General features: G+C 39.8%; 4 protein-coding genes across 10 annotated transcripts in view; 2 read left to right on the top strand and 2 right to left on the bottom strand.

The window, feature by feature from the left end:
* atf1 (activating transcription factor 1) lies at positions 1–7,302 on the top strand. Of its 4 annotated transcripts, none has more exons than XM_068594051.1 (8): positions 1–158; positions 990–1,081; positions 2,210–2,332; positions 2,489–2,586; positions 2,688–2,794; positions 3,180–3,341; positions 3,891–4,044; positions 6,666–7,302. In XM_068594051.1, the coding sequence occupies exons 2-8, from the start codon at positions 995–997 to the stop codon at positions 6,808–6,810; spliced, it is 876 nt and encodes a 291-aa protein (XP_068450152.1). In that variant the 5' UTR covers positions 1–158; positions 990–994; the 3' UTR covers positions 6,811–7,302. The 4 variants fall into 4 exon arrangements, with proteins under 4 accessions (XP_068450152.1, XP_068450154.1, XP_068450153.1 ...); XM_068594052.1 differs by lacking the exon at positions 1–158 and adding an exon at positions 361–602; XM_068594053.1 differs by lacking the exon at positions 990–1,081.
* A 24-nt stretch (positions 7,303–7,326) lies between these two features.
* LOC137796244 (thiol S-methyltransferase TMT1A-like) lies at positions 7,327–8,958 on the bottom strand. The gene is made up of 2 exons (XM_068594055.1): positions 8,461–8,958; positions 7,327–7,975 (listed from the first exon to the last, which is right to left on the bottom strand). The coding sequence occupies exons 1-2, from the start codon at positions 8,956–8,958 to the stop codon at positions 7,739–7,741; spliced, it is 735 nt and encodes a 244-aa protein (XP_068450156.1). The 3' UTR covers positions 7,327–7,738.
* Positions 8,959–9,475: 517 nt separating this feature from the next.
* On the bottom strand, positions 9,476–10,959 carry LOC137796495 (thiol S-methyltransferase TMT1A-like). Its single transcript, XM_068594452.1, has 2 exons — positions 10,426–10,959; positions 9,476–9,843 (listed from the first exon to the last, which is right to left on the bottom strand). Exons 1-2 carry the CDS (start codon positions 10,918–10,920, stop codon positions 9,610–9,612), a joined length of 729 nt encoding a protein of 242 aa, XP_068450553.1. The 5' UTR covers positions 10,921–10,959; the 3' UTR covers positions 9,476–9,609.
* Positions 10,960–14,714: 3,755 nt separating this feature from the next.
* The window catches only part of scn8ab (sodium channel, voltage gated, type VIII, alpha subunit b), a 43,345-nt gene continuing 37,296 nt past the window's right edge, over positions 14,715–20,763 (top strand). For all 4 annotated transcript variants that reach the window (XM_068593574.1, XM_068593571.1, XM_068593575.1 and 1 more), the window contains exons 1-2: positions 14,715–14,820; positions 18,702–19,036. In XM_068593574.1, the coding sequence (XP_068449675.1) occupies positions 18,758–19,036 (279 nt within the window). In that variant the 5' untranslated portion in view covers positions 14,715–14,820; positions 18,702–18,757. The remainder of the gene's footprint in view (positions 14,821–18,701; positions 19,037–20,763) is intronic.

Raw genomic sequence — 20,763 nt, 5'->3', positions numbered from 1 at the left:
AAGTGGTCAGCTATTTTTTTTAGCTGACATCTTTGTATTTTTAGCTGTTAGCCACTTCTGCTAAGTAACTTTTCAAGGCATTTCTTGCGTCAAAGTTTACACACTAATTGCACGAAGTCCACGTTGAGAACAACAGCAGTTACGCGGTCCCTGAAAAGGTAAATGTTGGCTGGCTGAGCGGTAATTTGGTGCTCGTCTGGCTGTCTGGTCCGCTGTGGCGGTAATGGCGGCTGTTGCTTCGTCAACTCCTAGCCGTTTTACGAAAAGGGAAGGTGTAGTTAGCTTAATGGCTCCCCGTCTCGCTGACGTCTATTGACGCGGTAACTTGCGTACCAGTGACAGAGTTACACATATTTGCTCAATGAGACTAAAGCTCATCCTTCCTGTGAACTAGAGGAACGCAACGTGCCCCGTTCTTAGTTCTAAAAGTGTTATTTTTTCACTGTTTTCATTGGTTAACGTCCGTTTAACTGAACGTTAGCTCCCGTTAACTAGCAACAGGGATGTTAGCGAGGTCGAACATTCGAGCGCGAGGGACTGAAAGCACAACTTTACATGTCGGCTGGAGAAATCGTTGCGATGCAGTCAGCCCGCTTCAAAACGTAAAAATATGCATTTAACTCACGAGCACGGTGAAAAGTTAATTGTATTGACTGTTGGGCCTAGCTAATTTCCTTAACTCCATTTTTAGCTACGTTAGTTGCATTGGCTAACACGATTGAACCAAAGAGGAAGTCGATTTTTTTTAGTTAGCTGAAAGTCACCTCTTCAACTTTAGAAGAAAGGGTTAAGCAAAGTATGGACTAGTGATTTGATATCGCTCTGATCCGCTGCAACTTGTCGGGAAAGGTTGGTTTATTATATCAACAAATGGCGCGCAGGCCACAGCGCAGTACAGCATATTATAGGCAGGCAAACCCCGCCACACACGGTTGTTTGGTTATATTAGTGCCATTGTAAAACTGTAATATTGATTTATTTGTTTCCAGTTACTATGGAAGAAGTCCAGCAGGGCAGCAATGGCACCGAGTTACAGACTGCCACCATCACACCCGCTCAGTTCTCACAGATAGCCCAACAGGTAACTAATAGATCCCTCTCAAAATACAGGACCTTTTTGAAAAGCTTGCCATACTTTATTGCCACTGAATCTCTTGCAATGCTAATACATCTCAATGTGTTTATGAAAGCACACTTAATGGTCGTAAAGTTAGCTCATAAGCTAAATCTTATTTTTAAATTCCCAATCGTACAGATGAATGTGTAAGAAGAAGACAGTCGTATTGATCATAAAGAGACTTCCACATAGCTATGTTTCAACCTTCAATAGTAAAGTTAAAAGTCCATTAAAAATATAATATCTTTAAAAAAAATCAGAAAGAATAATCTGCACAATGACAAATTAATTAGTGAATGAGCTTCTCACTATCCAGTACAAATTATGCCTTTAACTAAATGTTTTATCCACACAATTTCTTAATAGTTTTGTAATAACAGAAAAGATTACTGAAGTCTTAGTGTGCTTGGCGTCTCACTTTGTTTCTTTCTTACTTGTGCATGTATCAGAGAATGTTTTAATTTCTATCTTGACAGCAGAAAAAAAGGTCCATAGGATCTAATAAGCCAGTGGTTCTTAATTTTTGTTAATTTTAAGTTGGCTCATAAACTATAAATGAGTGTCTATTAACACATACTATAATTATATAGTGAGTAGGTTTGTTAAAGGAGATAATAAATCAGTTCACCCAAATTACAACTTTTCCACTGTCATGCATTTAGATTTAGTTTTATGAGATATGCCTCTTTAAAATTTTAGACCACAACACTATTGCACATTCTGTAAAAATATATGTATTTAAAAAGGTTATATTATCTTGTCTTTGCAGAAACAATGTTTTAGTCCGTGGATCGTTGTTAACTAAGGAATATAAGCAAAATTCCAATACTGTTGATTGTATTAGAGATAGAGCAGAAGCATCAGTAGTACAGCTTAATCTTAGGCGTATCAAACCAAACCGTCTCCATGGCTTGATGCCACGAGCGGTAACTGTAATTTGGGTGAAATGATGACTCTTTAAGCATTTCTTTTATGGGTGAGTTTCAATGAACTTCGGAACTCACTTTTTACTGCACAGAAAATGATGGTAATTGCAACATTAACTATATTTTGTGGATTTTAAACTGTTTTTTTGTTGTTGTTTTTTTGTAGATGTCACTGGGTGGTGGTTCTGTGGCCGTTGTTCAGCTGCCAGGCGGTCAGTTTCAGGTTCAAGGGGTGATTCAGTCTGCACAGTCGTCAGTCATTCAGTCCCCTCAGATGCAAACTGTACAGGTAAAACCACTGACTTTTCATGACCCTATACTAATTGTTTCTCATTGACAGCCTGTGATTGATGTATTTCCTTAATTTCTTTTTGACAAACCTTCAATGTTTTTTTTTAATCAAATTACTCAAATGTACTTTGTTAACCCATCTCTCTCTTTCAAGGCCCTGGAATCCGATAGTGACGATTCACAGGACTCATCAGACAGTGGAGCTGTACCCAATAATACCAGAGAAATACTGGCGAGACGGCCTTCATACAGGTAAAAAAAAAAAAAAAAAAAAAAAACTTAAGCAAGACACATTACAAAAACTTCTTCAGAGAGGAATTATATCTCAATTGACCTTCCTTCTCACCTTGCAGAAAAATACTAAATGAACTGTCATCCGAGGAGGTAACAGAGAACCAGGTATCCACAGGCGTTGCAGCACCCACCACCCAAGTCTACCAGACCAGCACCGGACAGTACAGTATGATCTTCTCCGTTCAATAGTACTTGCATAAAAAAGTGTGGTTCATTTGGCCTGTGAAATTTGGAATTTGTTATCAAATGTGATTCATCTCTAAGCCACACAATAATTATACAAATATGTTGGATTGCAAGGGCACTTTCTAGATTAATGTGATTATGTAATACAACAGTGTGCTTTGTTTAATATGCTCATACAAAAATGTGTATATCAGAAACCACATCTCTAGTAAAGTGGTAAAAAGTCCCCAAAAGTCTTTGATTTTTTTTTTAACCTATGAAAAAAACATAGCACTCTACAGATCTCAGAATTAACTTAAAGAGCTAAAATGTGAATTTTACTTGTGCTTTACCTAATTCTGATGCTATCTGTGTGATTATTCTAGTTACAATAAATGCTAATGGCACAATCCAGCTTGCTGAAGGCATCCAAGGGGTCCAGGCTGTCACCATGGCCAACGCTGGAGCCCAGCAAACCATTCTTCAGTATGCCCAGACCCCCGACGGCCAGCAGATACTAGTGCCTAGTAACCAGGTCGTTGTACAAGGTAAGCTAAACATGTCATATTTTAAGAAAAAGTATCTGGATTTCTTAGCCAATTTTATCGGCTAATTTAGAGATCTTTCGTAATGGGTTCTGGCAGATTGCTAATTTGACAAGGCAAATTATAGCACTTTGTCAAAAATAAAGTGACAAAGTTATTTTATTTAGAGTAAAGGGAGAAAACAACAAATACGTTTTGCCTTGTCGTTTACTTGAAGTATCTTTCCCAAATCTACATAGCTCCTTGATTTTCAAGTGGAATGTGACTTCACTTCAAGGTGCCTTACTTTAAATGAGATCATTTGATTAAAGTGTAATTCATCCAAAGATTTATCATTTTTAGACGCACCCGACGAAGCCCTGTGTCTAAATGTTCCTTTTTCCTGGGAAATAACTTTTCTTCTGATGGGCTTTAATGTTATGTTTGTTTATGGTTAAACAATACTCTATGTATGTCTAGACTTCTCAAGTGAAACTTCTCAATTATTGTATGCTATGTGGAAATGCTGTTATGACTCCTGCTGTAAACGTTTGATTGTCATGTGACCCGCAGGTGCAGGAGGAGAGATGCAAACATACCAGATCCGCACAGCGGCAGCATCCAGCTCGCTGCCTCAGACTGTAGTCATGACGTCTCCTATGGGACATTCTCAGGGCAATGAAAAGGACCCAACAATGAAAAGGGAAATCAGGCTGGCAAAAAACAGGTATGTGTATCGTTTATTTCTGGATCAATCACAGATGGATGCACACAGACACAAACTGGGCATGGAGGAAAAAAAGTTTTTGTGATGATGCAGTGCTTCCATTACTGGAATGTATGTAGAGCTCAGAAACAGGCTACTGCTCCCTAATTAATTGGAGACCTGCATAGCCCCGTTTTGGTCCTTTTTATGGCAAGGACAGAGTAATCTTTCGGGGGAGATTTCATAAGTGATACACCTCCTCTAAAGCAGAGATGCAGCTCATGCTTGTGTCAAGTTGTTCTATTCATAAATCAGAAGTTAAAATGAATGAATGAGTTAATTATGATTTAAATCCATTGTGAAAGTGTAAAAGGCTTAGGATATTATGATGAAATTATAAGAAGGCCATTCCCATGCTTACTTATGTCTCATAAGTTGTTAAAGCTATTTTGGGGTTTATACTATTTGTTACACAGATTCAGTGCTAAATTTAATAAGTTTTTACCACTCGAGTGGTGAAATTATCAAAAATCCCTCAAATACCAGATTTTGTGTCCAAGACCTTAAGGAACACCACTGAAAAATCCACACTGATATGTAATCCAATTACATTTGACATTTGGAGATTTTTCAGCAATTGTATTGTGGCCATACATCTTCTAAACACCCTCGGTCTCTACAGGTCATTTTATAGTGAGATCAAGTTTGGAAAAAAAGGGTTTCACTACAATTAAATGGTTACTGCAAAAAGGGCCTGTGCCATATGGCCTCCTTTTTGTGTTTTTATCACAACACTATCTTGACAACATATCACCACTCTAACCACCGTTGTGTGATGTGACAAGCTTTGCCCCTTTACTTTGTGTTATGTATTTGGGCTACAATTAGTTTGACATTGTTTTTTTTTTTTACCACAAGCACCAACCGATGACCATTACAGCCGTAACATTACAGAGAGAAGGACGATCTGTTGGTACAATGTTTGCGACAATAAAAGCCCAACATTCAACAGCACCGTTCTGTGCCTTTTGTTATGACCGTCCATCTGACAAACTCAAGATAGACGGGCACAACCAAAACAAGCTTGTTCATTGTCTTCAGTGACATCACCATGTGCTTTTTGGAAATGTTTTCTCTCGGCTCTCACCTCGTTGGGAACAATTAAAAAAAGACTGGCACTCAGAAAAGGACGACTCAGGCTCAGTGGTTGGCATGCACATCTTTCAATCAGTGGATCAGTGGTTCGAGCCCCGGCTCTGCTAGTCCTTGTCGTTGTCCTTGAGCAAGACACTTAACCCTGAATTGCTCCCCGTTGCTGTCTCTACGGTGTATAGAGCAAACACGTAAGTCGCTTTGGATAAAAGCGTCAGCTAAATGAAGTGTAATGTAAAAGAACGCTATATGGACCCTAGATGGTCCCCCACACATCAATGCAATTGAGCTCATTCAATACACACAAGGATCTTGTCTTTCCTATCAATGTTATATATGCAATTCCAAGACTGTTTAGGGGGGCGCCCATGTCTTCAAAAATTAAAACAAGTTGTTTTTTTTTAGAATAGGCAAAAATGACGTGGGCAAGTCTGTGAAGAGGACACCCGTGGGTACTCATTCGTTTACATTACATTTGATTTAGTTGATTGATTGATTTGATTTTTTTAGCTGACACTGTTATCCAAAGCGACTTACATTTTTTGCTCTATACACAGTAGACACAGCAGCAGCACATATCTTGAGGGGACCCCTTTAAAAATCTGCCAAAAATGTTGTGGTTTTTTAGCACTATTTAGGTCACGACCATCATGACACCCCTCCTAGTATCTTAGTAAAGTATCCTATTTTGTAGAACCAATTTTACTTGCACATATTTTACTTATAAAAATCGATTTGTTGTGTCACACAATTATTACGCCATTCAATAAGTCGCAGAGATGTTTGAGTAACAAAAAAGTTGAGTGGAGCGCAGCAGACAGAAGGTCCAGGAGCTTCTGGTGCAGCCTGTTGTATCTTCTCGTATGTCACTGCCTAGTCGGGTTGCGTGTACAATAACTTAACTGCTAGGCTAACCATTATCATTAGCTCACTAGCTAGTCGTTCATTCTCCTTGTTTGAGCCGTGCTGTTGGATTAGATAACCTCTTCGTTTAAAAATACCGCAGAGGCTTCAAGAGAAGCAACGCGTAAACATCTCATCTGAGGTGCAGAACACAGACCTGCGTTCAACATTGAGTGTTACATAGTTCTGGAATTCTCCTCTCTTGTTCTCTGAGGTGTGTGTGTGTCTGTGTGATTGTGTGAGTGTGTCTGAGTGTAGAGAACAAGTTCTGACATTAAAACAAATCTTGTTTTCTGAATTGTATTTCTTTATTTTTTATAAATTCTTTATTAAGATTTTTTGCACTGTGAATTTGCAGTGAGTTCTGTTTGTTATAAAAGATTGCAAATTAATGCTTTTTTTTCTGATTTATTGAGAGAAAAAATTGATTATTAAAATAGTCGTTACTTGCAGCCCTATTTTACTGTTAATCTGGAACTTTGGTATATTTTTTACGTCAAAGTAGTGTAAATACTGTACATTGACATACTGTGAGTTAATTAATTGCATAATCTTTCAGTTGGACTAACATTTTTGTCTCCTTTCAGAGAGGCAGCACGTGAATGTCGACGGAAGAAAAAGGAGTACGTTAAATGCCTTGAAAACCGCGTAGCTGTTCTTGAAAACCAAAACAAGACCCTAATTGAAGAACTGAAAACATTAAAGGACCTTTATTGTGTCAAAACAGGATAGCCTGTTTGAATAGAGGCTGCGGATTGGGACATAATTCGGGAGCGACAGCTCAGCCATTTGGACATGAACAGGGTTTCTGGGAACATTTAATTTCAGTCTCCTCAAGTTTTTTTATTCTGATATAAAAGTGACAATTGATGGCAGTAAGATATACTTAACAAATATTTTTTTTTCCACATGCTGTTTTTTTTATTTGCTAACACTATAACATTTATAGTTGTGTACATTTTAATACTGGGAGGTTTGAAATGGTGAGCTTTAACGTTGAGTCTCAGTTTGTAAATGTATCCCGTGTTTTTTAATGTTTAAAAATGTTGCTGTTTTTTTTTTATCCTCGAACAGCATCAGCAGAATGTCGACTGTATGATTCCCACACGGACATAATTCCTGTTTTATATTGTGGACCAGCAATTCCCCTCATTTCTCTACAAGAAGATGTTACAATTGTCATTCCTCCTTTTTGTGCAATGGAATATAAAGGGTAACAAATAATTACGTTGAGTGTGGTTTGTTTGGTTGTTTTTTGGCAATTACTTAGACAATCAGGGAAAAAAAAGCAGTGTCCAGGTAATATTTATTATGTACATCTTGGGAGGGGTTTGGAAAGAAGAACAAACTGTATGAAATGTTGCTGATTCTGTAAATAAAAAAAATATATTTTCACTCAAATGCAGTGGCTAGTGTATTTCTCTTAAGTGAAAATGGAAATGTACAGATTGACATGTAGACTTAATTTGAACCCATTGTTGTATAATGAATGTTAGTAGAGGTCAATGGAAATGTTGGTACATGGTAAGATCTTGAGAGAAACTAAATATAGTATAGTCAGAATAGTATGGGTCCACTTAAAAATACTCTCATCGCGACAGGTCTAAACTTCCTCATAGTATAAGAGCTACCATTATGTGTGCCCATTCTCCCCCTTCAGTCACTTAATGGAATATCCCATGATATGTGGTCTTATCATCCTTGTGACCTCTGGAGCCTCAACGTGTTTTAGGTGAAGTTCAGAAAAGCCAGCTGCCTCTAGATCTTTCCACGTTGCTCTGGTAGTCATGCATCCATCTCCAAGATAGTACCACAGAGGCTCAAACACATGCTGTAAGAAGTATGTACAGGTAGAGGGATCTGAGACAACATGCTCCAAAAAGTAGAAGGCTCCACCCTGAAAGAGAACCAACAAAAAGATAACCAGATCAGGACTGCAGTGGCTGTAATGTGCCAGCTGGCTGTTATTCGTGAGGAATGTAAAGCAGACAGAGAAGTGTATGTGTGGAGGGATTCAGAAGTGAATACTTAAGATATCAGACGTATATAACGACTGTGCCAGAATAGCAGGTGGACCCTCAGAACCCCAAACAAATCTCCAGATGTTTTTTTGGACCCTGGGATTATCATAAAAGATTTCAGCATAACAAACACTGGTTGGTTTCTGGGCCTCCGGGCAAAATTTAAAAAAAGAAACTGTTGCGTGTGCACCAGAAGAGTAAACACACTGCCCACAGGGCGTGAGGGACTTGTTGGTTTTGTTTTGTGTTGAGGTCCTGCTTTATCAGTTACCTAGCCTATTAATATGTCATTAATATTCAGGAAGCCAATGCCGAACTAAATATTTCCCACAGCACTTGAAAGCCGCATACTGAGACTCACCGTTTTGAGGACGCGTCTGACTTCTCGCAGCACGCGCTGCACGTTGGCGACCGAGCAGAGAACCAAGGTGCAGACAACAACGTCCACTGACTCGTCCTCCACCTGCGCCATGTTTTCCCCGGAGACGACAATGAACGTGTCATACGTCAAATGCGTGTTCGCGTCCATGCTCATCCGCAGGTACTTCTCGAAATGCGGGTTGGGGTCGGTGCAAATCACCGTGCAGCCGCAGGGGTAAAACTTGAAGTTTGCCCCGCTGCCACAGCCGACCTCCAGCAGACGGAGAGCACCGTCGCTATTTGCATATTTACCCACGTTTCGGAAAAGGTCCCTCTTCGTTTCGTGCATTTTATCGTTATATGAAAATGTTATGTTGTAGGCAAGCAAGGGAAACAAGCGTTTGTACATACCGTACAGGCCCGTAATTTCCATTAGATATAAGGGCAAAGTCAACATCAAACAAAGCAGTCTGCATACTTTCATGAGACAAGACTGCATTCTAGGCTGAGCAGAATAAAGCCTTCCTAGGGGCATCTTGAACTCGTGACTTACAAGATTAAACTCTTAACACCTCAGAGATAATGTATGTGTTGCTCTTTCGCCATACGAGGGAGCAAGTACACAGTAGTGTGCATGAGGAGCAACTGAGGGAACAAGTTGCCCCTCATTTTTGGACTCGATATCATATCAACAATCATTTGGAAAGAAAACATTAATCATGCAGCAGGATCAAACTCTTTAATCGTCAACATTAAGACAGAACACAATTAGTTTGAGTACAGCAATAAAATGTCATTTCTTAAAAAGGTAAAGGCGTCCGGCAGTAGAACACACACACACTGAAAGACCAATATTATTTATGGCTGTATCATATTGATTTAGCTTTTTTGAAGATTGGAAATGACAAATAGAAAATCTAACAAACACATTTTTCACAAACTGCATATGAAATGAGTATTGTATTATATTCAATTATTAATGTGTGAACATAATGTGTGTTTTCAAAACACAAAGACTAGAGCTTTTCTAATACAAAAATAAAGTATTTTATTAAAGTGACTGGTGTTATTTTTCACTGGTTCTGATCAATTATATCACAAAAGAGAGAAGGGGCTTTCAGTGCTTTACTTATTCTCATGCGAGAAGAATTTATTTGACCGCATAGCCTACAATGTGTGGTTTGATGATGAACACTAAGGGTGCTTCGATGTGTCTCAGCTTGAGTTCGGAGAATCCAGCTCCCTCCAGATGTTTCCATGTTTCCCTGGTGACCTCACATCCATCCCCGAAGTAGTACCAAAGAGGCTGAAGTACATGCTGAAAGAAGTAGGACCAAGTTGAGGGATCGGCGACGACGTGCTCCAGGAAAAAGAAGGCCCCACCCTGCACAACAAAATGTTAATAAGTTTACTGTGCAACATTTAAAATTAATAAATTCAACCTGATGCATGATGGATACTTTGATTGGTTTTCATACTTTACTTATCTTTGAAAATGAAAAGTACTTTTTGTTCCATTTCATGCTTAATGTAAGACTTGCTGTTTGAAACAAAGGATCCTTACTGAATAGACTGAAACTGTACATTATAGAGTCAAAGTCTGAGCAGTATCTCTTCTTAACGATATATTTCATGTGGGCACACAGGTCAAAGTTTGCACAGTGAATTAAGTGGCAACAATTTTAGGATTAAGACTAAGTGGTGTGGTTCGTACATGTGTGGGGAATCACTTTTTTACTTTACATTGCTCAATATGTAAATTAAAACGCATACAAACAATTGCACACGTGGAAGAATTGACAAATAAAGCTGACTTGAAGTAGGACTTCAATGCCTGTTTCTTTTGCGAGTTACATATGCATACTCATGCGGAATGATTGTTCCATCAGTTTTAACATAGCAGAAGCCTTCATAACACATGTTGTTGCAGCTATAACGGATATTTCAGGAGTCACAGATGACTTACTGGTCTCAGCATGCGGCGAACCTCTCGCAGAGTTTGCGGGATGTTGTTGACAGTGCAGAGCACCAGGGTACAGACAACAACGTCGACCGAGTCGCTCTCAACTGACCCCATGTCCTCTCCGGATGACACCACAAATTTCTCATATGACAGTTGGTCATTCTCGCCCATGCTCGCATCCAGATATTTCTGGAAATGAGGATTCGGGTCGGCGCAGATCACCTTGCAACCGGGCGGATAAAACTGAAAATTTGTGCCGGTGCCGCAGCCGATTTCCAAAATTGTGAGCTGCCGGCCAGGCTTGTTGAACTCTGAGAGATTACGAAACAGCTCCTTCTTCTTGTCGTACATTTTCTTGTTGTACATCATAGAACACCGGTACAAACAAATGGGGAAGACACGTTTGTATACTTCAAACAGGCCCACGGCTTGGATAAGATGAAGGGGCAGGCACAAGACGTTGACGACCAAAGTACAACATGCCTGAAGGAAAGCCATTGATGTCGTCCCAGACCTTCGTGGTCGTGCGTATGACGAGCTCGCGTGTCAAATTTATACTGAGACTAAAGCAGGAAGTCCGGTTGACCTTTCAAAATAAAGACCGACAGGTAAAGACGTAACGTATAACCTTAGTTAAGTGTGAAATAAGTTACATAATGTTGTATTGCCAGTACGTTACTGGACACGCGTTATTTTTCTGTATTTAAGCTTACTTGATGTAGTTTGAATAACTTTAACTCGAGCCAACTCCCTGTTTTTGCTAACTAAGCTAACATTAGCTCCCTGTATTTAATGTGCAGGATGTAACATTCATGTACTCGTGATAGACACGTTGTTGTGTTTGCTCTCTCGTCCAGCCATTGCATTTTAGGTTCAACAGTAAGTATCTTTGATGTTTCTTTTTGTAAAGAGAATGACTGATGAAACATCAATGCTGGTAAAGTAGACAAGAAAGTATTTATTTACAACAACAAACACAGGGAACAAGGACTGTCAGTGGCAACAAAGAAAACATAACAAAACCCACGCCCCCCCTTGACAGGTGTTTGCACTCAAAAAGTAGAGTGGGTGGTGCTCACTCTGGGGTATTAACAACAAGTAAACCTACATGTATGTAGTATGTAAACCCTGGGGTATCTCACCTGTTCTCATTGACCCTGTGCACAGAACAAAGGGAATAAACAAAGACAAAACAAAAGTAGGCTGCTAACACCTGTGTTGAAACTAAAGCTCAATCACTAAACCAGCAAAAAACAAGCAGTCAGCACCCACCAGAGCTCTGACACAGCTCAAAAGCAACCAATAAAAGACTCTAAACAAACACAGGACTATTTAAAGGGGAATGGTTGATGGGAGATCTGGAACAGGTGTGGTGATTTGATGACTAGAACCAGATGTGTACATCTGTGAAGTAAGAGAATGACAACAGGAGGGGGAGACAAAGCAACAAGACAAAACACAAAACAGAACACAATACAATACATTTAGAACACTGTACGTAACAGTGTGTATATTCAATTTCACTTTCAACCAAGGAAATTAGGTCAAATTTCCATACATAATAAATTATACATGTGTCCATGTGTAATACTTTAATCCAGTTGCAGTGTTTGAGCAGGAAGGTGAAAGATGACAACAACAAGCATCAGTTAAAAAAGGCCAAGATAGGTCAGTAATCAATGATTAAACGATACAAAGCATATATAACTGAACAGTTGAATTCCCATGATGCCCAAAATAAATATTGATACTGAACAGTTGAAAAAATATTTCATATGAATGAATTGTCAGTTTTTGGTTTGTGTGATCAACTGGGAGCAGTGTTGACAGCGGCAGTAAGGAAAGACCTGCAGCATCCCTCCTTTACACACCGCAAATTAAACAGGTTTCACTGAGGGAGTTCTTTATATAACTTGCAACTTCACCCTGTTATAATGCACAAGGTGAAGTTTAAGAGACCTTTTATGTAGCCAATTTACAACGTAATTCCACTATGCTAGGCTAGTCAGTAACGTCTGTAGCCACACCATAATTACGTAACATTAAAAGTGGAGTCTTTTCTGAAATCCTTATGAATTCTTCCTCACATCTTTTCTTGACCTCATGACATTTACCATCAAGGTCAAGGAAAAGTGGTTACGAATAAACGTTAAGAGTTCATTTGTTGACTTTTCGACCGTAGCCCTCGTCTAATTGGTGGTCTGTTGAGCTGTAACTGTAAGGCAGATTCCACATTCCCCATTCAGTGCGCCATGTCATATCAATATTTTTCAACCTACTGTGGCTGTCCTATTCGTTGATGCTGTGTTGAGCTTTTTGTCACACAAGAGTGACCTCGTTCTCGTCTCTCAGCCACTTGCTCTCTTCTTAGTATTTTTTAATATGATGCAGTGGGTGGACTTAGCCTCAGACCTGTAGGCCAAAGTTACACTTTAAGCTGCATGAATACAATGTGTAAGATATGGCCAGAATTTTAGTTTAAAACATAAAAACAATGAACAAACATCGCCAGAATGTGAAGAGTATGCAGTGTCTACACTATATGAAATATGTCTATGTATGTTGTTGCAGAGATATCTACTTAAATTAGCATGCTAGCTGGGCTCGGTCTGTCCTTTCTTTTTACACAACATGTACCTTTAGACAGCAGTGTGTGGGCACTTTGCATTTTTGATTTGCTGTAACGTTTTCTGAAACTGCCAATACTTATAATCCACGCAGTTGATTTCTTTGCCTCAAACATTCTCAGATGTCGAGGGCTGTAGTCTGACTAAAGTCTGATCTCTCTTTGTCCATTCTACAGTACATTAGGCAACAATTTAATGGGGATGGGGTTATATCTACTGATAATGATGGCCATTATTCACTATATTAAAATGCATTGATATGCTGAAATAAAAGGAACTGAATGAATAAAATGCATGCCAGCCTTTTGATTTCCTGTAGTGCTTAAGCTGTAGTTCTTAAAGATTCCACCAGATAGAGACATTGTTAGGTCAAATTCATAACACCCTTTTATGAAACCCTCCAACCTGTATTTTGAAGGGTGAAGGCTTGAGAGAAAGGGTCACACTATATTGAAAGGGATTTCTTTCATTGACTGAATGTGAATGTATGTTCTACCGCACACAAACAAGAAGCTTTCTCTTGCTACTTACAGCAAAATCTAACATTTATGGTTTCATCACTAAACGTTTGCATACAATACAGTCAGCTGAATGATCCAAATCTGCATCATCTGTCTGTTTATTTAAATTCTAAGTTGTGTAAAAGATGTGTTTGTGACACAGGGCTCACAGGATCCATAGTCATTGTTTTTGCTTACATCAGAGATCTTATGCTTCAGGGAAATACCAGAATATGGACACAGGATTTAGTCTGTTGTCATCAGGGGTTTAGTTAGACAGTTATATGTTGCTTCGAATATGCATTCAGAATAATTGTAATTTTGGTCCCTGGGTCTATGCGATGTGGATCTCAGTGACAGTATTCAGTCCTTTTCCACAGGAGATATTTTTACATGTCGTAGCAAAGCAGAGGTTTAAATATTTAAATTAGTGATGAGTGAATCCCATTTAGCTGCTTCAGTTTGAGGGTCCTGTTATTGTTCATGCTGGCTCACTGTCACACTGGGTTTATGGGGACACTTGAATTGAACGCAGCCATCATGAACAGGAGAAGGTGTATATATCATGTACTTAAAACCAGGTGTACGTAGTTCACACTTGTCATACCTTAAATGTCACACATTGGTAAGTGATTGATTGTCAGGTCCACCTAACATGACTGGTTTTAATCAAGGATAAACAATACAACATGACTAAACATTCTCACTGGTTTAAATGAAAAATTAAATTAACATTTGAATTTATTATTTTGGTGAAGCACCTATAGAGCTCTGAATTCAAAAGATTATTATTGATGCCACAAATAAAGTACCAGGAATGTAATTTGTTATGGTATTGGCTACCATCGACTGAGTTGGGTCATTATAAGCTCAGAGTTGTCTTAAATGTGTAAAAACATCTATTTCAGGTTCTAAAAATTATATGTAGGCTAATTACACAGTAAGGTTATTTCCACAAAAAAATCAAGATGAAAACAAATGTATTGCAAATTTCAATTAAAATCCCAACCAGACTATCATTGACTGTTGTTATATGAACAGGTTTTTTTTTCTGCTTACGATGCTGCAGTCTCTTGTCCGTTATTGAAACTAAAGGCATTTACCGACACTCCCTAACAATTTGCTGAGAGTCATCAATTATGCAGGGTAGCCGCACGCACTGGGAAGGAAGATAGCAGCAACAATATGGCGACAGCCGCAGTTACTCTCGACTCTTTCCTACATCTGCAGTTCATTGACAGCTGTCTGGATTTCTGTTAATGCGAGAAAAAGTAAGTAGACAATCTGTGTTCTGCTTTGTCTGGTTTTTCGTGTCGTGGGATGGATCGCAGTCCCACTTTGTCGACTGACTGCATCCCAGTGCCGCAGAGCGGTCCCTCTCTCAGCATCTTTTCCTCGAGTCTGTGTAGGGCTCCTCGCCAGTGGGCTACATGGACAAATATGTAAGCGATGTACCAGTTAGAAGAAGGGAATGCGGTTTCGGTGAGGAAAACGCGGATTGGCGATGCGACGCGGCAGAAAAACGGGGGAGACAGCCGGTTATTTGGGGTGTTGGCCTGCCCCTGGATGGAAAGGCATTTTACTGTGTCAGAATGTGAATCATACGCATATGTGCGGGATATGTAGAAGTGAGATCACGTCAAACTTATCTGAGCTGGTGACACCTATAGCCTGTATATACCCCCGAGTGCAAGGATAATGCGTCGCTTGCAAAACATTTCAGGGAGCAATTTTCTCGCTTCCATTATTTTATAACTATGATAGTTTCACCCCACCTATGCGCCCCCTCCCTCTTGCAATTCCGTTGGAGACTGTATTGCGTGAGGAGGTAGGTGCGTCTTTAGTTTGGCAGTCCTCAAAGGGGCCGCGGCGCCTTTTTTTCCCTGCTATTTACACGCAATCTAAGCCATTAAAAACACGTCTCCCCATCCCGGTGTTCGTCTGTAAACCTGCACCACAGGAGGAGTCCCCGGGTCTCTGTCGCCTAGACTATCTATACGGGTGTGGTATAGCCTCAAGGCCGTTTTAGTTTCTCTTTTTTTTGCTGTATACAATTTCACTTTATTTTTAGGTGTGAAATTGGGATGTGCTGATGTGTTATGTATAGATTGCTTTGCGTTGAGCCAAGATATGTTTCGTCAGGACACGGGTTGTGCATTCAACTGACCTACTATGAGTTTGTTAGTTAGAGCATATAGCAGCAATAAACCACACTGCAGTATTTTAGGCTTTGGCCCTATAGGACAACGGCGCGCCTCGATATTAAACAGTGGACGTTTCTGGGGACTACAGAGGGAAGATATCTCTCTCTCCGGAGATGAATGGGGCTGGCATTTTAAGACACGATGTGAACGGGAGCGGGTGGTCTCGATCCCGCACGAGGAGAAAGTTCTCCGAGAAATATAGGAGGAGGTCTTCTTTCTGGGTGTTTATCCCTACAGTGGCCTGATGTCCCATGGTTCATCATGTCCATCTTTCCTCCTCACCCCTCGTCTGCCCTTTGAGGAAAAACACACGTTTTAAACATAATTATTATAACTCATCAAAGTCAGGATGTCAAAACTTTACCTTAATGAATCTATAATCATGCATAAAGATGCACCGACCATTGTATGAAAGGCCTATTTAATATATTGACTGCCAAGTTATTCTCTCAGTAACGTTGGACTTGGGCCTGCACCTTTATGCTCAGCGATGCTGGGGATTTGGACTGAGATGACATCTAGTGACAGGCAGCATTAAAACATCACTGCAGGAAATGAAAGATGTGCAAGTTATTTACCGACCCATGTGACTCAGACGCGAGTGCCCTACACACATCCTCCTCTCCGCGGTGTCCGGTTAGCTCCGTCAGATGGCAGGTTACGATCAGCACAGTGCACACAGAGCACAGGAGAAGCTTCTTCCAGGTAGCGGGACGGAGGCAGTGGTGCGTTTGGATATTTCCTCCGCACAGAGGACGCATAGAGAAGCTTTTTTTTTTTTTTTTTTTTTTCTTTTAAATCTCAACGCCGTTGAATAATCCTGATCCTGGTGACAATTGTGTATTTACCCTCGGCAGCAAATGAGGCTTCCGGAGTTGTTCGTTTTCACGGTCATCAATCCGCTTTTTATTTTTTGACTCACTTGACTCGTAACGGGTTTCATAGAACCGAGACCGGTTAAGGGGCTGCGGGCATTTTGGTGCCGACTATGTGCTGCAATAGAATTCGTTGTCGGCAAATTTTCTGTAAGAGTGAACCGAGTAGTCTTTATAAATTAAAAGGTGTCGGTCGGATTGTGGCATTTTATGTCGTGTTGCTCATATGACCGAGTTAGTAGACACCAACAGCATTGAGCAACATCTGCAACATTCTGGAGCAGTTCCCTCTGGTAGCCTTGTAGTGTTGCTGCCGGTCTGTTTGGGTTGTCCCAGTGTGAGCTACATGCACTGCTGGGCATGCTATTGATTCCTGCTTTGAATCACCTTGACAGTAGATCAATTGATGTGCATTGGTAGAAGGAGACTTGGAGGTTGTGCCGAGGTTGGGTTAGGTTGGGTTACTTGAATCGGACTTCGACTCTCTTCTAGTTGGCTGTGCTTTTTTTTTTCTGAAGATACCGGTCTGTTGGAGCTATATCTCCCTGTGGATTTCTTCTGATTTCTTTTGATATCTCCCCAGGTGTGTACCATTGTCTTTGTCTTCCATGTGTGTTGCACACAATGATTCATTTGGGACATTACTGGACTGTCAAATATCTTCAGTATCAAACCGCATGGCCATCAGCCAATTGAGAAATCCATCTGTTGTATAAGTCTAGAGATATGCAGTTGGTGATGTTATGACAACCTTCTTGTTTATGCAATGAGTCAGAGCCCCAGAGGTTGAATCATTTCTAGGCTTTATTTGTGGACTATCTTTTGATCCATTTTCACAGTTTAGAATGCTTATTTATCAGTCAAGTGCAGCAGGACGTAAGATACCGAATGCACACAGCGTGGCCTGTGTGAGGCGTGCTGTCATGTGTGATTAGCATGGGCCGGGGGACATATGTTTTTATCCGTTTAAATGTTTCTCAAACTAAAAAAAAGAGCAAGTGAATGGGTTTGTCATACAAAAACAACTTTGCCTAATGTGACGCAACACACCTTCCCCACCCACTCTTTTCTTGACCACAAATCCCAGTTACATTGATGTATACTTCATCTGTCATTTAGATCAGTGGCTATAATCAGTAGTGGCCTTCCACATCAAGTCATTAGGCTGTTATGGTGAACATGTTGCACTATATATATATTCTAACTTATACATATACATGTGTGTTTTACTTGCTTGGCTTTATATTGTGTGGCACCATGTCATTTTCTCTGGACAGATAGTGTTTAATAGTCATGCTGGAAGCCACTTTCTTACTTATTTTATATCTATTGTCAGTCCGGAAGTGTAGCTATATATTTGAGTATGCATGTTTCTATTCTACCAGTTTGAGCTTTCCTGATACTTCCAGCACCTTCTTTAAGATAAAGCCCAGTGAAGCGGTGGTTATCCTGCATATATATTGTCAGTGAAAGCTGTTTAGACAAAACCAGAGAGACCTCCATTATAAAACAATGAGCTTCGCTGTATAGTGCAGAAGACTTTGAAGTCTAATCTCCGTGAGACCAGCAGGGCTATCAACACATGCACGTCACATGTATTCATTCTTAATAACAACACTATAGAACTTTATAGATAAATAAAACTCTAAATGCTGCATTTTGGCATGTTTGATAAAAAGGAAAGTCCTGAGGAAGAAACGTGTGTAGGAGAGAGTCAGACACATGAGTTTGTTGTGGGATAAAGATCCATCATGAAGGTTGATGGAGAGAACAGAAATAGTGCCTACTGGCCCGTGTTCCTAATGTTTGCACATTTTCAGCATTATTTTGCTTTGTTAGCGTTCTCTGCCAGAACTAGAGAATGTAATGTGTGAGCTTTGGAGCAATGCTGACTCTGAAAAGGGATGTAAAGCCAGTAGTTTAACATATAAATATGTAAATCAATTTAATCGTAACCCCTTGTTGACCAGTCAGTATTATTCATATGACTGCCAATTCAATTAAATGATATTTGTTTTATCGAGATTTTGTGTTTCACGGTAATTCTCACAGTGTTTCACTTTGTCCTGTCAGAGCTGGATGTCTTGGATGGAAAACAAATAAAGAGGAAATAGCTGCAGGATGAAAAGATGGCCGCACCCATTCCAACCCCAGGCCCTCACAGCTTCAAGTATTTCACCCCGGAGTCGCTTGCTAACATCGAGAAGCGCATCATTGAAGAGAAAAACAAGAAGCCACCCAAGCCCAGGTCGGACAGTAGTCACCGGGACACATCTGACGAAAATGAAGTCAAGCCCAACAGGGACCTGGAGGCGGGCAAGAGCCTGCCGTTCATCTACGGCGATGTTCCGAGGGGGATGTCGGGCACACCGCTGGAGGATTTGGATCCATACTATACGAACATGAAAGTGAGTTGTTACAAAAGCCTAATGCACCACCCAGTTTTCCACACTGTAGTGAACAGGCGCTTGCTTAATGTAGTTGAGAGGTTTATGGCTGTTGAGAACTTTCACCGATGTATTATTCAGCTGCTATGCTGAGCCATCAAATGTTCTTAGTCTTTACCTTCTTCTCATGGGAATTGCAAGCATTGCAAACTAACCACAAAATACACATATGTAAGATGACATTCAATGTCACAACAGATTCAGGTTATATATTACTATTTTTCAACGATTGTAAATGTGTTGTATTCAGTACAGAGATAGGGTTATAATATTGCAACTATGACCTTGAGACATTTATGAGCTTTTGAGTATTTTGGAGTCACTGCTACAGGGGCTAAGAGACCAGCAGTGCATTATTAGATCATATAAGACCTGTGAGTTTTTCTTAGTACACTTGTACAATCAACAAGCAGATGCAGAGGGACGTAGTGGCTCTGCTCCTGCAACACTGCAGGGTTTCTGTGGATTGCAGTTCTCAAGCAGTGATTATTCTCATAACGGTTTCTGCAGTGTTGATTAATTATCCTTGTTAATGCATGGTAAAGATGATGTAACGTTTATGTTAATGTGCCATCATTTACGATAGCTAATTAAATTCTTTTGTGACAAAACATACAGACATACAGGTGGCAAATGCTCTGTCCAACAGTAGGCGTGACTCATGGCTTCCCAGCATGCACTGGGACAGGGGAATTATTATTATCATAAATGTATCGATGTTGCCGCACTGCTACTGCTCTTATTGTGATCCACATTATGTTTTGCAAGATTTCCATTTTCACATTGTCGTAGACATATTCAATACAAGTAAATGTGATTACAATACAAATTACTATTATATATACATATATATATATATACATATATATACAAATATATATATATATATATATATATATATATATATATATATATATATATAGAGAGAGAGAGAGAGAGAGAGAGAGAGAGAGAGAGAGAGAGAGAGAGAGAGAGAGATTTTTTGGAATCATATTAAGTGAGACGCTGTGTCTCTCCTATTATAGGACACATGTATAAAATATTTATTATTAATAGCTTCTGTGACTTGAACATTTCTGGCAATTTGACCACATGTCATCCTTGCAAGTACTACAATTGTGGTGGTGCACTAATTAATGATTGTTATGTTGTTCAGATAATCACTATCCGTGTGTCCGTTTTAAAAAATGAAAGCGGAAGAAGTGACACCTTGTAATTGTAATTACACAGTCATATAAGTTTGCCACTTGTTGTAGTGTTGCCTCCAAAAGAACATACATGGTTTGATTTATCTTTGACTGGATTGGATAAGCTGATCTGAGGTGTACAAATCTGTCCTTATACTGAATGTAATGACCTCAGTTATGTCTGCAATAGGTTTAGGTAATCCTTAAATACAGTGACACAAACAGGGTTCAGATGAAACCACAGAAGCAGTTTGAACTGCAGCCTCTAAGGTGATCATGTGACTTTGACCCTGACAACTCGGTCTAAACCCATCCTAAATCCTTAAATCACAGCTAAGCTAATGACAACATTCCCATGTGTGCATGTTGACAAATGTATTGCAACATGTGCATCTGTATTATTTATCTCTTCTGCTGCATCCATGTTTTCATCAGTAAGTACAGGTAATTGCCTGTAAACTGCATTTTCTCTTTTTTATCCGCAACTTTTGGATTTTGGTG

The sequence above is a fragment of the Clinocottus analis genome, unplaced genomic scaffold (assembly GCF_023055335.1).
Source record: "Clinocottus analis isolate CAN_PGR_092001 unplaced genomic scaffold, fCliAna1.0.p SCAF_3, whole genome shotgun sequence".
Classification (NCBI taxonomy): domain Eukaryota; kingdom Metazoa; phylum Chordata; class Actinopteri; order Perciformes; family Cottidae; genus Clinocottus; species Clinocottus analis.
Note: the sequence above shows the minus strand (reverse complement) of the source record. Positions and strands in the feature narration are given on the sequence as shown.

Excerpts from the sequence above, each read along its gene's own strand:
- atf1 (XM_068594051.1), top strand. The coding sequence starts at position 995 with ATGGAAGAAGTCCAGCAGGGCAGCAATGGCACCGAGTTACAGACTGCC. Across the intron at positions 2,587-2,687 it reads GCGAGACGGCCTTCATACAG|AAAAATACTAAATGAACTGT; the intron begins GTAAAAAAAAAA and ends CTCACCTTGCAG. Across the intron at positions 4,045-6,665 it reads ATCAGGCTGGCAAAAAACAG|AGAGGCAGCACGTGAATGTC; the intron begins GTATGTGTATCG and ends GTCTCCTTTCAG.
- LOC137796244 (XM_068594055.1), bottom strand. The coding sequence starts at position 8,958 with ATGCAGTCTTGTCTCATGAAAGTATGCAGACTGCTTTGTTTGATGTTG. Across the intron at positions 7,976-8,460 it reads TCAGACGCGTCCTCAAAACG|GGTGGAGCCTTCTACTTTTT; the intron begins GTGAGTCTCAGT and ends GTTCTCTTTCAG.
- LOC137796495 (XM_068594452.1), bottom strand. The coding sequence starts at position 10,920 with ATGGCTTTCCTTCAGGCATGTTGTACTTTGGTCGTCAACGTCTTGTGC. Across the intron at positions 9,844-10,425 it reads TTCGCCGCATGCTGAGACCA|GGTGGGGCCTTCTTTTTCCT; the intron begins GTAAGTCATCTG and ends TTTGTTGTGCAG.